At 43.9% G+C, this 18,103-nt stretch overlaps 1 protein-coding gene across 1 annotated transcript in view; it reads left to right on the top strand.

Annotated features, from left to right (window-relative positions):
* ESYT3 (extended synaptotagmin 3) overlaps nt 1-18,103 on the top strand; it is a 92,623-nt gene that overhangs the window by 63,572 nt on the left and 10,948 nt on the right. The window contains exons 10-17 of the mRNA XM_060262455.1: nt 1,507-1,589; nt 5,325-5,373; nt 8,908-8,997; nt 12,388-12,450; nt 13,093-13,161; nt 14,408-14,473; nt 16,328-16,414; nt 17,269-17,418. Of these exons, the coding sequence (XP_060118438.1) occupies nt 1,507-1,589; nt 5,325-5,373; nt 8,908-8,997; nt 12,388-12,450; nt 13,093-13,161; nt 14,408-14,473; nt 16,328-16,414; nt 17,269-17,418 (657 nt within the window). The remainder of the gene's footprint in view (nt 1-1,506; nt 1,590-5,324; nt 5,374-8,907; nt 8,998-12,387; nt 12,451-13,092; nt 13,162-14,407; nt 14,474-16,327; nt 16,415-17,268; nt 17,419-18,103) is intronic.

Below are 18,103 nucleotides of genomic sequence, written 5' to 3'. Positions count from 1 at the left end.
TGTTTGCAAGTTCTTCCCATGATAGGAGACAATGGAAAAGGGTGGGCAACCACTTCGGTCCAATCTTTTTGGAACTTGGGGGTTCTGTGGGGGAGTGGCTCCTGCAGCTGCCCTGCAAATTTGGAGCCATTGCCTCAAACCCCCTCCCCCCGCCACAACTCATTATACCCTATTTTGCCCTTTTCAGTGGCCCATAGTGTGTAATGGGGCAATATATTTGGGAATAGCTGAATACCTCCTGAATCAGATTCAGCTACAAAATCTGCTATTTTATTTATTTTTTTATTTATATTTCAATTTATATCCCGCCCTTCCCACCGAGGTGGCTCAGGGCGGCTTACAACATTTAAAACTTACATAGGTTTGGCTTAAAAACAATTACATAGGAAAAGTAGGAATTGAGCAGTTCTGCCCTCTCTTCATGACCTCTTTTGTGATATACACTCCCCCCGCCCAATTTTTTAGCCCTGAATACCCCAAAATCTGATTTTTTTTTCTGAATTTTTTTTTCTTTGGCACACCCCTAGTGCCCACTACTTTCCACTTGTCAACTAGTTCTTCCCTGTTGGTGAGAATCAAGTCCAAGATAGCAGATCCCCTCTTTTCCCTCTCTGCTTTCTGGAAAATGAAGATATCAGCAAGACTAGTCAGGAGTTTGTTTGACCTTTCTTTGTTAGCAGAGTTGGACTTCCAACAGATATATGAGTAATTTAAATCTCCCATTACCACTGTGCTCCATCGCCTTGAGAACTTTGTAGTCTGTTCTAGGAGTGTCTAATCCAAGTCCTCTGCCTGGCTTGGTGGTCTACAGCAGACCCCCACCCTAATATCACTATTATTTATCACTCCTTTTATTTTTACCCATAGACTCTTAAAAGAAGTGAGGCTCTCAATCCATATATTCCAATTATGAGTAGCATCCCAACAAGTTTCAGTAATGCCTATTAGGTCATAGTACCTTCCTGTATTAGGATTTCCAGTTCCTCCTGCTTGTTCCCTATACTCTGTGCATTAGTGTAGAGACATTGGAATCCATGTTTTATGCTCTCTGAGGTTTTTGTTTCTGTATTTACTTGCAAGTTAATGTTACTTAGCATATGTGCCACTGCTCACAAAGCTTTAGCGTTCTTATCTCCAGTTATTGGCATCATAAGTAGGCTTTGAATGCTTGTCTTGTTCCCCCATTGGGTTTAGTTTAAAGCCCTCTTTATTAGGTTTGCAAGGCTCTTACCAAACACATTTTTTTCCTACCCTGATGAGGTTGTATGTAAGGTTTTAAAGTTTTCCTGCCCTCAATAGGTGGAATGAAAGGTTACAATGAAACTCCTGCTGTTCCTGAATCTTCAGGATTATACCCAGCCATCAGGAAATGTGCCATTTCTGTGAAAATGGTAAATTCAGAGGAGTAAGAAAGGTGCATTTTTACAATTTGCTCTATGCAGTGATATTTTGTGAACAATATGTCTGTATTGTTTTTCTATTTTAAATAGTTTCTTTCTCCTGCAGTTTGCCGTCCATGAAGTGCCTGGTCAGGATCTGGAGGTAGATTTGTATGATGAAGACCCAGACAAAGATGACTTCCTGGGCAGGTAATGAATATAAATGTCTTCATCTGTATTTGGTGTTAATGGAGCCAGGATTTGGTGAAGAGGGAGTTTCCCAGCTGTGCCAGTTTTGTTAGGTGGAAAGAAGTTTTGTTGTGAGAAAACTTTCAGAAATACAAATCCTCGCAAGTGTTCAGAAAAGGTATAAGTCTAATGAGGGCTCCTTCTTTTTACTGTCTAGACTGGGATATTAGATATATTATTAAAATGGTAATTGCACATTTAACATCCCCCCCCCCTCCTGGATTAGTGCTACAGGAGTAGCATGAGTAGCAGTGTGTGTGAATAGTGTCTTGTGGTACGGGTAAACTGTACATCAGTATGAGCAGCCAGTGCGATGCAGTGCCCCCGCCCCCCCCCCCGCCTGTCCTGGCCCCACTGATAGACCTCCTGATGGCACCTGGGGTTTTTTGGCCATTGTGTGACACAGAGTGTTGAACTGGATTGGCCAATGGCCTGATCCAACATGGCTTCTCTAATGTTCTTATTTTCTTATGCTGTCTTCACACCCACCCAAGTGAAGGCATTAATTTCCCCTGCACACACCTCAAGGGGAGGTGATCTCTGCCATCTAGAATGTCCTAACCTGGAATTGACAACCCTGCAGCCTCGATAGGAAAAGGACAGTCTTTCTTCACAGTGGAGGGGGAACCAAAACAGCTTACACAATTTTCCTCATTCCTCTCCCCCCTTTGATCTGAACAACAACCCGGTGAGGTTTCCGTGTCTCCTTCTCAGGCAACCATCCTGGGGCAAGGCTGAGGGGAGGAGGGAGAGAGGGACTGAAAGACAATAAGAGTGGGACAGCCATGCCCTCTGAGGTGGCGCCAGGCTCTCTAGCTATTGCAGTGGCCTGCAGAGGCTGCATGTGCTGGGAGGCCATCTTTGTGGGCTGTTGATAGGGCCTTTCATGAGGCTGGCAGGAGCTCTGCAGCCCTTTCTGAGGCCAGTTGACAGAGAAGAGCTGGAGATGTGGCTGTCTCTGAGGTAAGCCTGCTTTTGGCAGTGTGTTCAACTTTCCTGGGCCTGCAGGAGGCAGGGGCAAGGGAGTCAGCCAATGGGAGGGCAGAGATGGTGACTAATGTGTGATGGACCAATAGTGTGTTCCCACAGTAACTGCCAGAACTAAGGTTGGTTGCGTTTTACTGACAGAATCAGCTTTGCTGGCTGGCAACAGCCACTCAGGCAGGAAAGAGAAGCGAACTTGACCAATGGCTTGCAAATACTCTTGACTGGTAGTTTGATGGGCCAAAGGCTTGAACCATACAGTCCCACTGAGCCCCAACGAATCAGGATGTTCAAATTTACCACCATGCCGGGAGGATTATACTTTATGATTACACATACACAGAAGGAGCATCAGGCAAGAATAAAAGCAGCCATAAGCTGCTGCACATCATCTTATTTATTTCAGTTTTTAACTGATCTTTGATGGCAATAAACTGAACTGCTGGATAACTAGAACGGTTTGTTTCCTGAAGTTTTTTTCTTAAAAGTGATATATTTTGGCAAGCATTCCTTAGCTCCCTCAATTGGAAATAGATGGGGGGGAGTGGGGGCAGGCAGGGGGGTTTAAAGAGGCAAATACCTTCTCCAAGACTATCAATAGGATGATGGGGCTTTGAGAGCCACACAATGTGCGAAAGAGCCTGGTTTCCTGCTCTAGGTTGATCTTGCTCTAGGTTGATCCTGCAGTAAGCAGGGGGTTGGACTAGGTGGCCTGTATGGCCCCTTCCAACTCTGTGATTTTATAATTGTTTGAGTATGCCAGTGGTGTGACTTCCATAGAAACTGATTGATTAAGCTAGTCTTGTGAGGCAAGCAGAAGCAATCTCTCTTCTCTCATCTCAATTTTGTGTCATACCACAAAAGTGGATCATGGCAGTCGGGGCTCATGATGCACAAAAGACAAGCTCTGCCTCCTCTTTTGAGCCAATTTTAACAGGACTTTCAATCGAGCGACGAATAGTCTCTGCACATATTTGAGGTAGCCTCATGGCGCAGAGTGGTAAAGCTGCAGTACTGCAGTCAAACTCTCTGCTCATGACCTGAGTTCGATCTCAGCAGAAGCTGGGTTCAGGTAGCCGGCTCAAGGGGTTTTTTTTTTTAAATCATTTTTAATCCATCCTTCCATCCTTCTGACGTTGGTAAAATGAGTACTCAGCTTGCTGAGGGGAAGTGTAGATGACTGGGGAAGGCAATGGCAAACCACCCTGTAAAAAGTCTGCCATGAAAACATCACGATGAGACGTCACCCCAGAGTCAGAAACAACTGGTGCTTTCACAGGGGACTACCTTTACCTTTTTTAAGTATTTGAAATATGAGTTTCTCCTGAGGGTTGGGGCAAATGGCTCAAAACAGCTGGCTGGTGGACTGGAATCTACATATTTCCAATGGAAGTGGGTCTTTCCAGTCTTACCCTTATTGCTCTTTAATTTAATCCAAAAATTGCAACGTTTGAGAAGCATCCTGGCCACCAGGACAAGCGACTGTACTTTCTCAGGGCCAATCCAGAATGTTCATGTGCTGGGGAAGGGCTTACACAAGGCATATAAATAAATGTATTACAGGTCAGTAGATAGTGAAACTTCCTTAAACCCTAATATTGGCTTAGGAATTACAGTCTCACTTTAGATTCTTGAAATCTGCAAGTTCTCTCAATTTCTAAAGTATTCTGTTCATACAACTTGTAAGAGGTGCAGATTATTCCATGGAATGAAAGGGTTTGATTCTGTGCATCTCTGTTTTGTATATCTCTATATTTTATTGGGGGTGGAAAGTGCCATCAAGTTTCAGCTGACTCGTGGTGACCTCATAGAGTTTTCAAGGCAAGAGACATTTAGAGGGGGTTTGCCGTTGCCTGCCTTTGCATCATGACTCTGGTATTCCTTGGTGGTCTCCCATCCAAATACTAGTCAAGGCCAACCCTGCTAGGGTTGCCAATCCCCAGGTGAGAAAATATATACAAAGAGAAGTCACTCCAGAATATACAAAGAAAACACAACCCTAAGGTTATAGTGACAAAGTCACTATAATTCCCAAGTGGGGGCAGGGGATCCCCTGGATTGGAGGCCCCCCCCCCCCGCTTCAGGGTTCATTAGAAAGCAAGGGGAGAATGCCTGCTGGGCACTCCATTATTCCCTATGGAGACCGATTTCCATAGGGTATAATTGAGAATTGATCTGTGGGTATCTGGGGATGGGGGGCTGTTTTTCTTGAGGTATAGGCACCAAATTTAAAGCATAGCATCCAGTGCCCCTCCTCAAAACACCCTCCAAGTTTCAAAAAGATTGGACCAGGGGGTCCAATTCTATGAGCCTCCAAAGAAGGTGCCCCATCCTTTATTATTTCCAATGAAGGGAAAACATTTAAAAGATGTGTGGTCCCTTCAAATGTGATGGCCAGCACTCCCTTTGGGGTTCAATCGTGCTTGTCACAACCTTGCTCCTGGCTCCACCCCCAAAGTTCCCAGATATTTTTTGAATTGGACTTGGCAACCCTAAATCTTGCTTTGCTTACAAGAAATGATGAACTCAAGCTAGCCTGATTCCAGGGCATATTTTATGACACAGAGGATTCTTTTGTGTCCAAGCCCTCCCCCCAAAAAGTGATAGAATAGCAGTTTTATCCATTATATAATATATGTTAATCATAAATTTAATACACTATTCTCTTTTAAAGTTGATTTTACGTCTGAGTCGTCTTCTGTATTTTTACAGCTTGCTGATAAACCTTTCAGATGTGATGAAGGACAGAGTGGTTGATGAGGTAAAACTTGTTAAAATCTGGTGACTTTACAATGTTGATAAAAAGCATGCGAAATCTGTAAGTGGTTTTTAAGAATGTTAGCTTTTTGGAAGATCAAAATGTATTCCTGTAAAAACCTGAATTATCTCTACAGATAGAGCTTCATTTAAATCATTTGGGTTACCTTGCCTGTCTCGGAAAGTCTTAAATGTTTCCGCAGTATTGTTGATGAACATTTTGAAAATTACCAAGAGACTTGGAGCAGTTTCAAGTTCTACTGATTTTAGTATAGTGAATTTTTTCCTAAGTAAGAAGAAGTAAGAAGAAGAAGTAAGAAGAATCATTAGATCCATGGGAGAGATGGCAAGAATGTGTACACAAACACACAGATACATGAATCAAATGAAAGAAAATCGATTTGCGCTATGAGTTTTAAAATGACAGAACTAAGAGTAATACCATGTTATTAATAAAAACGTGTCAATTGAAGGAAAAAACAATTCATAAAGTCAAGATTTATGATACTGAAGGGATTGAGACTGGAATAAATTTTGCTGATGAGTAAAAAGTAGGAGGTAAAAGAAAAGCTCAAGCTCAAGGAATGCTAATGCTGTTCATTATTTGTAGAACTGTGCACTATTCACGTTGAGTTGGGACTTTTTATTTGAGCAGAATCTACAGTCTTCCCTTTTCTAGGAAGAGAAGTGACTTCTAATGGTCCATCTGTTATCACTACGTGCAATCAAAATATATATGAGGAGGATGCAGAATTGCATTACTGTACCAGATGTTTTCATAGGTACATTTGACACATCTTGTGCAAAAATCTATATTATTATTATTTATTATATTTCATGAATTGCCCTATCTTGGCCAGCACCAGGCTCAGGACGATGTACAACAGTAATATCAGTTACATTAATACATATATATGAACATAACATATGAACATATGAAGCTGCCTTATACTGAATCAGACCCTCGGTCCATCCAAGTCAATATTGTCTTCTCAGACTGGCAGCAGTTCTCCAGGGTCTCAAGCTGAGGTTTTTCACGCCTACTTGCCTGGACCCTTTTTAGTTGGAGATGCCGGGGATTGAACCTGGGACCTTCTGCTCACCAAGCAGATGCTCTACCACTGAGCCACCATCCCTCCCCTAACATATGAACATATGAAGCTGCCTTCTACTGAATCAGACCCTTGGTCCAGCAAAGTCAGTATTGTCTTCTCAGACTGGCAGCGGCTCTCCAGGGTCTCAAGCTGAGGCTTTTCACACCTATTTGCCTGGACCCTTTTTAGCTGGAGATGCCGGGGATTGAACCTGGGACCTCCTGCTTCCCTAGTAGATGCTCTACCACTGAGCCACCGTCCCTCCATTTTATATATATATATATATATATATATATATATATATATATATATATATATATATATATATATATATATAAAGCAATGACATTACAAATTACAAACCCTGATGGCGTCTTTAAAGTGCTCTTATTCAGTTATTGGATCACATCAGGGGTGGGTGGAGAGGAAAAGGTGCCAGCCTGGCAACCATCACTGTCCTCGTGCAAAGGCTTGGTGGAACATCTCTGCCTTACAGGCCCTTCGAAACTGTAAAAGACCCCACCGGGCCCTGATGTCTTCTGGCAGAGCGTTCCATCAGGTTTGGGCCAGGACTGAAAAAGCCCTGGCCCTTGTTGAGGACAGCCAGACCTCTTTTAGGCCAGGGATCACCAGCAGATTTCGACTACTGGAGCACAACACCCTTCCAGGGACACCGTGGAGGAGGCGGTCCTGTAGAGACATCGGTCCCAGACTCCTCAAGGCCTTAAAGGTCATAACCAAAACCTTGAATCTGACCCGGTACCATCCCCCCATGTGTGCTGGCGCAGCACAGGCAGACTATGTGCCGTCCGTGGCGTTCTTGTCAGGACTCACGCTGCCGCTTTCTGAACCCATTGGAGCTTCCAGATCAGACTCAAGCGTAGGCCAGCATAGAGCAAGTTACAGTAGTCTGGTCTAGAGGTGACCATTGCATGGATTACTGTGGCTATGTCCGAGCGAGATAGGAGAGGAGCCAGCTGCCGGGCTTGACGGAGATGAAAAAACGCCACCTTGGCAATATGCGTGACCTGGGCCTCCATTGAAAGCGAGGTATCCAGTGTCACTCCTAAGCTCTTGACAGTGTTAGTAGCGCCCCATCAAGAGTAGGCAGTCTACACTCCAGCTCCAACCTTGCTGTCCCCAACCACAGAACCTCCATATTTGATGGGTTCAGCTTCAGCCTGCTCTTCCTTAGCCAGCCCACCCCGGCCTCCAAACTCTCAGCCAGAGTTGGTGGGACTGTAGCCGACCGGTCGTCCAACAGCAAATATAGCTAGGTGTCATCTGCGTATTGATATAATAATAATAATAATAATAATAATAATAATAATAATAAATTTTATTTGTATCCCGCCCTCCCCGCCTAGGCAGGCTCAGGGCGGCTAACAACATTTCATAAAACATACAATAATAGATAAAACCTTTAAATTTAACAATATAAAACTTTAAGTTTAACAACATTAAAAACCAGTCAATACAATTAAAATAACTTGGTCTGACAGTGCCGATGGTGTTTGACGCTAGTTCTGTCAGTTTATACACAGCGGTATAGGTCTTTAATTAGAACCGCATTAGCGGATCCTTAGTTAACAGCCTTCTTTAGCAGTCCAAATATGCAAGTGTAAAGAGGGTAGTCTTGCAGGCCCTGCGGATGACATCCCAGCCCAAAGTTCCGTACCAGCTGGGCAAGGGGGCGCATATAGACATTGAGTAACATTGGGGAGAGGAGTGCCCCTTGTGGAACCCCACATAAAAGGGGACATCTAGTGGACACATCTTCACCTTGCGCCACCCTCTGTCCCTGACTGTGCAGAAAGGAGGAAAGCCATTGCAAGGCCACCCCACATATTCCCACATCAGCAAGGTGGTGAGTCAACAATGCATATTCAACTGTGCCAAATGCTGCTGTAAAATCTAACAACAACAGTGCCGACCCGCCTCAATCCAGCTGCTTACGGAGGTCATCCATTAGAGCAACCAGGACAGCTTCAGTCCCATGGCCAGGGCGGAAACTAGACTGGAATGGGTCTAGTGCCAATGTGTCCTCCAGAAAGCCCTGAAGCTGCTCAGCCACCTCTCTCTCAATTACCTTGCCCAGAAACAGCAAGTTTGAAACTGGGTGGTAATTGGCTGGATCTAAAGGATCCATTGATGGCTTTTTTAAGAGCAGTAAAACCAGACCCTTGGTCCATCAAAGTCAGCAATGTCTACTCAGACTGGCAGCGGCTCTCCAGGGTCTCAAGCTGAGGTTTTTCACACCTATTTGCCTGGACCCTTTTTTGGAGATGCCGGGGATTGAACCTGGGACCTTCTGCTTACCAAGCAGATGCTCTACCACTGAGCAGATGCCAGTTGGATTCCCTGTTGTAAACTTTTGATGGTGTACTTGGAGTCTAGTATGTGTTTTTTATGATGCTTATGTTCTTTTTTGCTCTTTCTAAAAGTGGTTCCCCTTGAGCAAGATAGCAAGTGGGCACCTGCATTTGAAGCTTGAGTGGCTTTCTCTGGTGACTGATCAAGAGAAACTGTGTGAGGTGAGTATTTATGTGGTTGCCAGAGTCTGACCCTGTCACTGAAAGTTGGAAAAGATGGAGAACAAACATAAATCTTCATTCTATGCATGTTCTTTGCTATTTAAAAATACCATTTATGGCATTTAAGCCCCTGGAAAACACCCTTAATGAACCCCTCCAGCTATCCCAATTGCTGGAAGGCTTGTGGCATAATAGGCTCCTTTTTCCGCTGTTGGTAGAATTGTCCCAAGGTACAATTTTATTTTATTTTTTGGAAAATGATCATAAATTATATTTTACAAATTATATTTTACAAATAACCAAAGAGATTTTTTTAAAATTCCCTTTATTTGTATGGTTGCATTTAAAACACTTCCATAGCTAAATACCATACATAAATGTTTACAATGGCCCTTTTCAGACAGCCTATCTATTCTGTTTTAATAACTGGTTACTAACAGATTTTCCCCCCTAACATTTCAGACAGACCCATTTTAGTAACTAGCTAGTGGAATTTATGTACCTGTTCATACAATCCTGCTTGCCTCCCGTCTGCAAAGCATGCCTGAGCCGTTGTTGTTGACGTAAACGGCTTTTTTCTGTTTTTAAAACCTTCATTGTGATTCTGAATCACTGTGGGGTGCTCTTTGAAATGCCTGTAGCACTTCCTGCAAGGCTGCTTTCCCCTCACCCCTTTTCACCTCACATATACAATCTTTCTCTGAGGTTGTTTTTTTTAACTATTCTTATGCGAGAACTAAACAACTATCGCACTTCAGTGTCCTGGACTCACTCTCAGCCTTGTTTGCTTTGAATACATGGAAGTGTAGGCATCATTGCATGTAGATTTACATGAGAGTAGTCCCCTTGGCTTCAGTACATTTGCCTTTGTGTCAATCACAGCCCTTCCAAGCCCACTGAATTGTTATCAGACCTGTTATCATTCCCTTTTATGGATTTAAATAAAAACTTATCTTGCATTTACAATTCAGCATTTTCATATTCTCTTGCATTTGTGGGCGTGTGCGCTCTCATTGCAACCCAGGTCTGGCAGCAATACGGTAGGTTTGGAAAGGCTGCTAGGTCCTTCTTGGTTAAAGTGGGGTGGGGAGTACGGTTGCCAGCTCCAGACAGGAAAACTCCGAGAGATTTGGGGATGGATCCTGGGTAGGGTTCCCAAGTCCAACCCCAGAAATATCTGGGGACTTTGGGGGTGAAGCCAGGAGACTTTGGGGTGGAGCCAGGAGACACTGAGGTGGAGCTAGGGGGGAGGGGGGGAAACGGCGTCGGGGAGCATGGCGAGCCGCCCCGTCCGCGCCGCTGCCGCCTCTTCTCCGCTCGCCGTGGCTGCTCCTCCGAGATGGGCTCAGCCTGAGCTCATCTCGGAGGAGCAGCCACAGCGAGCGGAGAAGAGGCGGCAGCGGCGCAGCGGCCCCGCCCGCTCTGCCTCTGGGGTGGAATTGGAGGGGGGGTGGAGGCGGGCCGGGGGGGTGGCGAGCCGCGAGTCCGGGTCCTAGAAGGGCCCGGATTTGCGGCTCACCATGCTCCTGGCCTGCCTCGCCCTCCCCTGCGCTGCTGCCGCCTCTTGGCTGCTCCTCCGAGATGGGCTCAGCCTGGGCTCATCTCGGAGGAGCAGCTGCGGTGGGCGGGGAGGGGGCGGCAGCGATGCGGCGCGGTGGCCTCTCCCGCTCCGGGATGCGGCGGCTCGCCATGCTCCCCGGCGCCGTTCCCCCCCCGCTTCTGTTTTTTTGGGGAGCGGGGGAAGAGGGTGGAAATCCTGGGGTCCCCCGCCAGGGCGGGAGGGTTGGGAAGCCTAATCCTGGGGAGGACCGGGACCTCCGTGGTGTACAATGCCATACAACCCACCTTCCAAAGCATTCATTTTCTTTAGAGGGATTGATCTCTGTAGTCTGGAGCTGTGCTGTCATTCTGAAGGATCCTCAAGTCCCATCTGGAGGCTGACATCGCTCATTCAGGGATGCTTGGGTAAAGTTGGAAAACATTACAAATCAAGGCAGCCTTGCTTTTGAGTAAACTTGGACTAAATATCTACGCCAAAAGTATGTGCAGGGCTTCCAGGGTGTGGACATTGGCTAATGTGGGGTGGGGGGTGGATGTTAACTAGGCTACAGAGATCAGTTCCTCTGGAGAAAATGAATGCTTTGGAATGTGGACTGTGTGGCATTGTAGCCCTCTGAGGTCCCTGTCCTCCCCAGGCTGCTTGAGAGCATCCTATGATTGACACAGGGCTACTGAAGCCACTTGGGCTACTCTAAAGTAAATTTGCATGTAATGATGCTTATAATTTCCCCATGTATCCAAAGCAAACAAGGCTGAGAGAGAGTCCAGGCATCTCTGTTGTGCCCCTATGACACTGAAGTCCTGTATTTGTTTAGTGCTCACATAAGAACGATCCGAGTGGGCAGCCGTGTTGGTCTGAAGCAGTAGAACAAAGTAGGAGTCAGGTGGTGCCTTTAAGACCAACAAGGTTTTATTCAGAATGGAAGCTTTCGGGTGCTCCAAGCACACTTCATCAGATGAGGAATCGCAACTTGACTACTGCTTTGTTCCATATAAGAATGGTTTAAAAAAAAAAAACGGGAAAATTGTGTGCATACTTTGAAAAGGGGGGGGGAGTGGCAATGTTTGAAATGACATAGCAATTCAGAGACAGCTCATTAATGGAAGGGAAATTGCTGTGTGAAACCCTGTCCCTATATCACTTTTCTTGATGACGAACCAACAACAATTAACATCTGGTTTAGAATGGGAATGTGAAAAGGCCCTGTTTGCTTGTGATTTTGGAAGGAATTCAGCTATGTGTTACCTAGCTGTCCCCTGCAGTCAAAATTTTGTAAAGTATCCTGGCCTCTGGAATCTTGCATCCCTGTTGGTCTCCTACCTGGCCATGTAGCAACAGTGGAGCTAATAAGCAAGATCAGCTTTCTGGTTGAGAATGTAAGCAGGGCCTGTTTGGCACCCTAGGGTTAGGGATGAAGCACAAGCCGGAATTAAGATTGTCCCTTTCTTCCTCTCCTTCCCCCCCCCCTCAAACGTCTTTCTTAGTTTTTGCAGGCGCCAATCACAACCACTCATGCACACACAAACAGGCCCAATTTCCATGGGGGTGCTCCAACCATTCTCTATTATGGCACATGCAGGCAGGGCTGCCTCCCACGCAGCCCTGGCCAGGCTGGGTGCAGAGATGCACAGTGGGCGGAGACAAGGCAAAACGTGGTGCACTGCATGTTCTGCCGCTGAGCCGCTCTGCAGGAAGGGAAGCCAAAGCCAGGAGAGAGGGAGGGAGCCCTAAACGATCACCTAAATTGCCTAATGGGTGGGCCAGCCCTGTATGTAAAGATGTTGAAGCCACTTATGTCAATGTTTTAATTTTGGTTCAATGTTTTTCAGGACAAGAGTGGTCTTGCCTCAGCAATTCTCATCGTGTATTTGGACTGTGCTTTCAATCTCCCTGTGAGTAAACTGGAGAAGCAGAACTTACATGTCTTCCAGTACAATTGAATTGTTACAGTGCAGGGGGATTGGTGCTGCCTGGTAGAACATTCTTGCCAAGTATGCTCTTCTGAGTAGCAAAATGCTGTTTTTCCTTAGAACATCATTATGCAGCTAGGCTAGTGGAGACTTACATGTCCATGCCATTTAAGAGTATTCTTCCGAAAGAATTTTTGGAAACCTTGAGCAGAGTGTGCCTCAGACACCCCAGTTGAAGTGATTTGCTTGTTTGTCACAGGGGAGCAGCTTGCTAGCCAGACTTGCTTTTCCTTCCCTATATTGAATGTAGGATTAATCCATAGCTTGCCATCATTTACTTTGTAAATCTTATCCTCCTTGATGTCAGTGGAATTTGCCTCTGCTGCTATTTGCTATTCACTGAATTCAATGAACAAATCAGTTTGCTCATTGGGTAGGAAATGGTGACCTGTTTCCTGTGCAGTGTTCGTACGTTGCATTTTGTTCCAACTGCTTTCTCAGGTTTTCATGAGGGCAAAAGGCAGGGCCTGATCCTTGTTCCACATATCTGTGGAGCAGGGCTCTCATTAGTATCACTTATTTTTGCATCCCACTCATTGTTAATATCACCTTCCCTTGATCCAGAAAAATCAATTTGAATACTCCAACGGTGAATATGGAGTGAAGAAATCTAGAACCCCTCGATACCTCAAGGTAAGTGCCTCTTCCCCTCCACAGTGCCTCAAAAGGGTTGTGAATGCTGAACAAAACGCACAATACAATTAGTAGATGTTGTGATGGATAAACATTTTATGTCTGTGGTGCTACATTTTCTCTCTCTGCAGCATCCCAAACAAAAGAGGGTGAACACAAGGGACTAGCTGACTGGCATAATGGTGTAGGTGAAGCTACAGCAGTGAGCGGCACAGTGGCTTCTCTATGATCCATGCAAATACAATTTATTTATTTAAAACATTTCCATTCTGCCTTTCCCATCCAACTGGGGGTTAGTGCCTCTCTATTTTCAAGACATGGTTTGTAGCTCTCATAATGATAGAAATAATCATTAGAACCTAAATAAAATCAACCCCCCCTTTCTTTTCTTTATACTCACACCCACACATTCCAGAGCTCATGATTTCTAAATCAGCTACTGACTTTGAACGTTTAGAAAAAGAATTATTCTCTTTAATTATCTCAGCTACTGGTTATCAACTGGTTGACACAGTTACCTGCCTTTGATTGTCCTGTTAATTTTGAGCAATACAATGTACAGGTTAGCTGTTGTCCTCTGACCTAGATTTTAAGGATGCCTTTATGTGATTAACAACAATCTTCTCCCTGGTTTTAGTTACAATTGGTGGCTCTCATATCTTGTGTTTAAAGAACAACAGTAGGATTGCCAATCTTCACATAATTGCTGGAGATTCCTGGGATTACGACTGAACTCCGGGCAACAGAGAGCAGTTCTCCTGGGGAAAATGGGTTCTTTGGAGGGTGGGTTATTTGGCATTAGACCCCTCTCATTCCCTTCCCTCCCCAAGCCTCACCGTCCCCAAACCCCACCCTCCCCAGTCTCTACCTCCAAAATCTCTAGGAATTTCTTCAAGCAGAACTGGCAACTCTAGCAGTAGCTGTTGATGACTCCATGTACACAGGACACTTTGCAAAACATTCCATGTACTATACCCAAATTGTAGCTTCATATTGGGCGATATAACTTGACAGCATCAAGAGATAGATCAGAGATAGGGTACGGTTTCAATCTGTGTTGCATTAAGTGGGAAAATGCAATATTTATAAAAATGAAATGTCAAATGGCTCTTTGCAAATTACGACTTCCCCTCCAAACCTTAAGAGGTCTAAATCTTGAACAGTGAAGCTCATGTAATGTTCCTGCTTCCTCCATTTCTTATGAAGCTATTAATGCCGTCTTCTGTTTAAAAACTCAATAATGCAGAAAGTGGAACGAGAACCTTGCTGTTTTGTCCAGCTCACAGTAGGCACCAAAACTCAGAAAAGTAAGGTAAGGGGAAATCTTTTTTTTCTCTTAAACTTGTGTCACAACATTCATTTTATTTTATTCTATTTATATCCTGCCCTACCCCACCGAGGTGGGCTCATAGGGATTTTTTTTTTTGGGGGGGGGGGGAGTCCATATGTGAGCTTTTTTAAAAAAAAAAAAAAAAGGATCAGAGAATAAATTATCCTAAACACCTCCGGGCTTTTCTAGGAAATAACAATCCTTGGTGCTCTGCAGATGCTAGCACAGTTATCGGTAGGGAGAGGGATGCTAGCATCATAGCAAAGGAAATAACTCTTTTGCAAGTGTTTTTGATCAATGAAGATGGATGAGCTCTCCGGCGCTGGCTCTGCTTAGGAAATGAGCATGCATACACCCTCTGCTTTTTTTTTCTTTGTTAAAAGTGTTAACTTGTTTCTAAAATAATGGAGTAAAACGGTGGAGATGGTATTGAACTAAAAATGCCACATTGGCTGAGAGTTCAGTGTCGCTCTAGAACACTGGGAAGTCACAGCCACTGAGGTTGCTTCTGCATTGAGGTTTTGCTCTGCTCTGGTATCCAGAGTGGTAGGGATTTTTTTTTTTTTTGGTAGTATTAAATGACATCCCCTAATCATCCGCTTCCTCGTTTCCCGTGCTTTTTTCCAGTTTTTCCAAAAGTTGGCTTGATATGATATTTTTGGAAATAAAGCAATCAAAGCATATTTGCATGCTGCATGGATGGCAAGGTGCACATTTTTGAAAGTCCCACACACGCTGGGACCATTTTCCTTGGTTCATATCCCTGCAGCTGCCATTCCCCTCCCCATGCCGCTTAACAGTTTTCTAGAGTTTTTAAAAGCTGACTAGCTGCTAGATTAGTTGTATTATTACAATTTTATAACACTATGTTGCCATGAGCTATTGGTTCTTCCAAATCCCAAGGTTGGTAAAAGTTAGTAATTCTATTAGTCACAATAGCCAGTGATATTTTTACAGTTATATTCTGCAAAGCAACTACAGTCACATGGAAGATACTAGCAGTCAGCAAATTACACAGTGGATACTTTTTTGAAGCGTGCTAATCATGCTTAAGAGAGTGCATACACCAGCCATGATTCTTGAGCTGTGTCAAGGGAATAGCTATTTCAGTTAAGAGCTAATGAATACATTCTTAAAGAGGGATTAACTTCTTCATAATATTCTTTCTGTGTCTGGACTATTGCAATAGAGACATGTTGCTTGAAGTAGCAATCTGGGGTCTTTATACAGGAGTCCTTTGCCGAGAGACGAACAAGCTGGCTGGAGCCTCACAAAGTTATCTTGAGGAGACCCTTCTGTGAGTCAGAGCACTTCCTCATAAGCAGCTTGTGAGACAGTCAGTTATCACTCTCAATACAAGCAAAATCTCCTTGTACCAAATTAATTCAATATTAATTCAAACTGATTTACTGTACTGATGTTTTAAAACTTGCCAGTTATCCGGAAAAACCTCCCTTTCCACACAGATACAGACTTTGACAGATTCTGTCACATGGCAGCCACAGTTAGTCTGGACTTATCCAGCATATTTTGGCACTGGTAGACAGTGGATCTTGTTCTAAGGTTGCTAAGCACTTAAGTGAATGTTTTCATGTGCATCTCTGACCTTGGAATTGAGCTGTTGTGTTGTTGTTTTTTCCTTGAGGCTTCGGTTTTCCACCATTTGGGTGAGAAAGTTATGATTAAAATCAGGATCCTAAACATACTTGGAAGTGAGTCCCATTGAAGTTGGCGGGATTAGTTTTTGAACAATTCACATTTTATGCTTTTGTCAAGACTTCACTACTAAGCCTTTTATAAATGTGTGGTTGTCTCCCCCCCCCCCCTCCACCGCAGACCTGCAATTTCACTAAGGATCCCGTGTGGGGTCAGGCATTCACGTTCTTGGTCCATGGTGCTGCATCACAGTCACTTCATCTGGAGGTCAGTTTGTCCCCTTTCATTTTCTGAAAATGTGACAGAGCTTTACACAAGTATTTTAGTATATGTAAGCTGCTTCTGCTGTTTAGAAAGTTATAACAAAAGTTCACTCGGTTTTTTCATAAGGAATCTCCTGGGGTTTTAGAGGACAATAAATTTCTGCTTTTGTATCCATAGCCAAAATGTAACAGAGGGCATTGATCTACTACATTTTCCTGTAAGCTGAGAGCGAGCAGCTAGCCCAAAAGCATCTGTTAAACTTCATGAAGGAGTGGGGATTTGAATACAAACCTTCTCAATTCTAGTTCAACACTCTACTATATAACACTAGCTTTTTACACTGTACTGCACAGATTGAGATACAACTAATTAAAAAGCACATTACCCAAGTACTTTGTATTGAACAGTTTATCTGAAATATCACCTACAAGCAGAGGACCTCTTGGCTTCCTTTGGGTCTTGAAATGCATGACTTAGCAAACCTGATGAGCAACTAAGGCAAGTTTTATCTATTTCAGGAGTCTGGATATCCGCATACTTCCTGGCTTCATCCATTATTATTACCCATTTGACTTCAGAGACTGTCCTTTCATTAGTTGCTATTGAGAAAGACTGGTACTGATGAGGTTATTTCCCATTAGTAACCTTGATAGCTGAGTTGGTTGGATTATTTTTCCTCCAATGATCTGGGGAAGGCAGTATCTAGCTACATCAACGATTATGAGTATGATTTGAAAATAAAGGGGTTTTAATATGATTTGAGCATAAATGGTTTAAAATATTTAAGGACAAAAGAATTTAAATATTGTTGGGGCTAACTTGCCATGCAACCCATCTTAATTGTCTCTTCTCTCTAGATAAAAGATAAGGATCGGGATAATGCTCTGGGGACCTTGGTGTTTTCTCTTGCCAATTTGCTAAAAAATCCTGAGATGACACACGAGCAAAAATTTCAGCTGGATCATTCTGGCTCAGGCAGTTTTATTAAGATGAAACTCGTGTTGAGGGTGAGTCTCAGGTTTTGTTTTTTCTTCTCCTTCTCCTCCTGTTGCACTTCTGCTCTTGCTGCTGAAGCTCACTGTGAGCGGAATCCTGAAATGGAATGGAGAGAGCTGACAAAGAGAATTTTTTCTCCCTCTCCCAAAATACTAGTACTCAAAGCCATCCAATGATCCAGCAGGGCTCTTTTTATGTGCTTATCTGCTGTGATGGCTGAGTGAGAAACTTATTTATTTGCTTCCTAAGAAACCATTGCTGATGATAATGATGAGGAGCCTTGTCTCACAGAACTGCTTTGAGAACAAAACCAATTTTGCATATTAGGCCATACCCCCTGCCACCAAGCCAGCCGGAACTGCGTTCCTGTGCGTTCCTGCTCGGAAAGGAAAAAAAGCCCTGGGGAGAAGAATTGTTAGCTGTTCATACTTCCAATGACATGTCAGAAGCCACAATAGTAACTCTTTCACTGGTTCCAAGAAGCCTATTTTTCCTGAGGAAAACTGGATTTGGTGTAATTTTTATATGCACATAATAACCAGGGGCTGTTTAATCAAGCAGGTTTTCTTAAAATGTTTTATTTCAAAATATATAAATGAGATTTTTAAAAATTCAAATTCAAATTGTAGCTCTGCTGTCAAACGCCCTCAAGGAAGTGCTTTCAGTGTTGTGTTCCTCTTCATGCCCTTAAGTGGG

The sequence above is a fragment of the Heteronotia binoei genome, chromosome 21, assembly GCF_032191835.1.
Source record: "Heteronotia binoei isolate CCM8104 ecotype False Entrance Well chromosome 21, APGP_CSIRO_Hbin_v1, whole genome shotgun sequence".
Classification (NCBI taxonomy): domain Eukaryota; kingdom Metazoa; phylum Chordata; class Lepidosauria; order Squamata; family Gekkonidae; genus Heteronotia; species Heteronotia binoei.
Note: the sequence above shows the minus strand (reverse complement) of the source record. Positions and strands in the feature narration are given on the sequence as shown.